Source organism: Myotis davidii, unplaced genomic scaffold (assembly GCF_000327345.1).
Source record: "Myotis davidii unplaced genomic scaffold, ASM32734v1 scaffold132, whole genome shotgun sequence".
Classification (NCBI taxonomy): Eukaryota; Metazoa; Chordata; class Mammalia; order Chiroptera; family Vespertilionidae; genus Myotis; species Myotis davidii.
This window is the reverse complement of record NW_006285258.1, coordinates 710770-712857: the sequence shown is the minus strand read 5'-3', so window position 1 is coordinate 712857 and position 2088 is coordinate 710770. Positions and strand designations below refer to the sequence as shown.

Below are 2088 nucleotides of genomic sequence, written 5' to 3'. Positions count from 1 at the left end.
AGGGAGAGGGAGAGCGAGAGATAGAAACATCAATGATGAGAGAGAATCATTGATTGGCTGCCTCCTGCTTGTCCCTACTGGGGATCGAGCCCGCAACCCAGGCATGTGCCCTTGACTGGATCCGAACCCGGGACTCTTCAGTCCACAGGCTGACGCTCTATCCACTGAGCCAAACCAGCTAGGGCATTTGTTTTTTCTGCGATGCAATTAGTGACCTTGGTGCCATTTTTCCAAAGTCACTGATGTAATCTAAAAGTCTAAAGAAACCTGGAATTCTACACAAACCATCTGCTTAGTAGCAATATACTTACTAATACTCCATGCATAACTAGCTGATTTTAAGAAACAGCCTGTTTAAACTAACTTAAGCCACTAAGTTAAGTATGGCTTTCTCCACTTCTAGTGCATTTAAAAAAACACACATTAGCTCTGATGACTAGAAAAGAACATTTCTCTCTCTAATCCACTTTGGGAAAAAATATGGAAAAATAACCAGTTTAATACATCTCTTTTTCTAAAATGAGTGTCTAATTCATATGAGGATAAATTAACATTTCCACACCTAAATTCTCAGATTTGGAAGGAACTTTGTCATGTAGTCCAACTCCCTACCAAATACAATAATCATCTTCTTACCATCTCTTTTGGAATCAAATCCCCATCTGACTGAAAAGCCTTCACTCCTAACTACTACTATATTAAAATCTCATCTTGGTCCATGCCATTAATCAAAAGAAAACTGATAAATGAGTTTTCAGTTCCTCTGAAGTCCTGAAAAAACAGTGTATACATTATTCTCATAAGTCCTGAAAATACAGGCATGAAAAGGAAATGACACATTTACTTATCATTAGGGATTTCAATAGCCCTAGCTGTCCATATATTGATATATTGAATAAGGCCCTGGAGTACTTTGCAAAGTTTTAGAGTTTGCCTAAGGCACAAAGATCAGCTAATAAAGCGACACAAATAATAAAATAGTATTTGTCAACTCAAACAGTCTTACACTGAATTTTCCTCAACAGATCAAGTTCACATTCTTAAGTTGAAAAAGTCTGTAAACCTCTTTAAAACTGAAGTTAGACTGACTTTACCTCAAATGGGTAATGTAACTCTAAAATGATACCAAGTATTGTGGCAACAGTTACAAATGTTGTGCTTGACAATCTCATTTTGAGTTACAACAGAACTTCTCTTGAAACTACTTCAGTTTTGAAGACTGCATCCTCCCATCTAGATCCTAACTGTCCCTTCCATGCCCCCTTCTCTACCTTCCCAGCTGGAATCTGTAAAGAAATAAGCAATCATATGTAATACACAAAAGGTTGGTCCTCCCATAGAATGAGGTTAACGCTTCTAAAATGGGGCATGGGGCTGAAAAGCCTACTTAAATAAGTCATTTACCTCGGTCTGGCTTCATTTTCACATCCAATGTCCACCCAGGGTGCTGTGAAATACACGTGTGGGTTCTTTCCACAGGCTCGCCGCAGATTCTGTGGCTCCTGCTGTTAGCAAAATGCTAAAAGAGACCACAATAAAATTAATCAGGTCCTGCTCTAACACTCAGAACTTGCAAGAAAACTACTGTTCACACTGAGGCCTCTCCCTGGCACTAACTGCGGTGACAGCACCATCGGCAGGTTTGAAAGAAATCAAAACTCTTTCTGCACCGCCTCCCCCCACTCCTCCGGACCCAGCAGCCCTCTTCCCTGCCCGGTGCTCTCCAGGCCAGTGTCCTTCCTTGACACAGTGTCTCTGAACCAAAAGGAAGATCTATTTATAACCTGGAGGTACTGGCAAGGGGGGAAAGAAAAAAAAAAAGACTCAAGCAACACAAGCTAAATAACCCCTTTGTAAACAAAAAACAACAACAAAAAAAACACGCCGCTGGGAACAGTGGCACCGCCGCAGGGGCTGGAATAGGAATCCTCCGAGCTGGTGCCCGGGCGCAGGAAACTCTGCAAACCGCCCCTGGCGCCCCCGAGCGCTCCAGCCGCCTCACCTGTGCCATTCCCCTCGGGCTAGCCTTCCTGCGCCGCCCGGCCAAGTTTACACAATACGAGGGCCAGAGAGCTCCGCGAGTCACCT

General features: G+C 43.0%; 1 protein-coding gene across 10 annotated transcripts in view; it reads right to left on the bottom strand.

Moving 5' to 3' along the window:
- Nucleotides 1-2088, bottom strand: part of FAM214A (family with sequence similarity 214 member A) — an 86662-nt gene that overhangs the window by 71983 nt on the left and 12591 nt on the right. For 2 of the 10 annotated variants that reach the window (XR_001512575.1, XM_015558919.1), the window contains exons 1-2: nucleotides 2003-2069; nucleotides 1405-1519 (exon numbers count right to left, since the gene is read on the bottom strand). Coding sequence is in view for 8 of the 10 variants with exons in the window: in XM_015558919.1 (XP_015414405.1) it covers nucleotides 1405-1519; nucleotides 2003-2011 (124 nt within the window). In the remaining 2 variants the exon portion in view is untranslated. The other 8 variants (XM_015558913.1, XM_015558914.1, XR_001512576.1 and 5 more) reach the window with 7 other exon arrangements.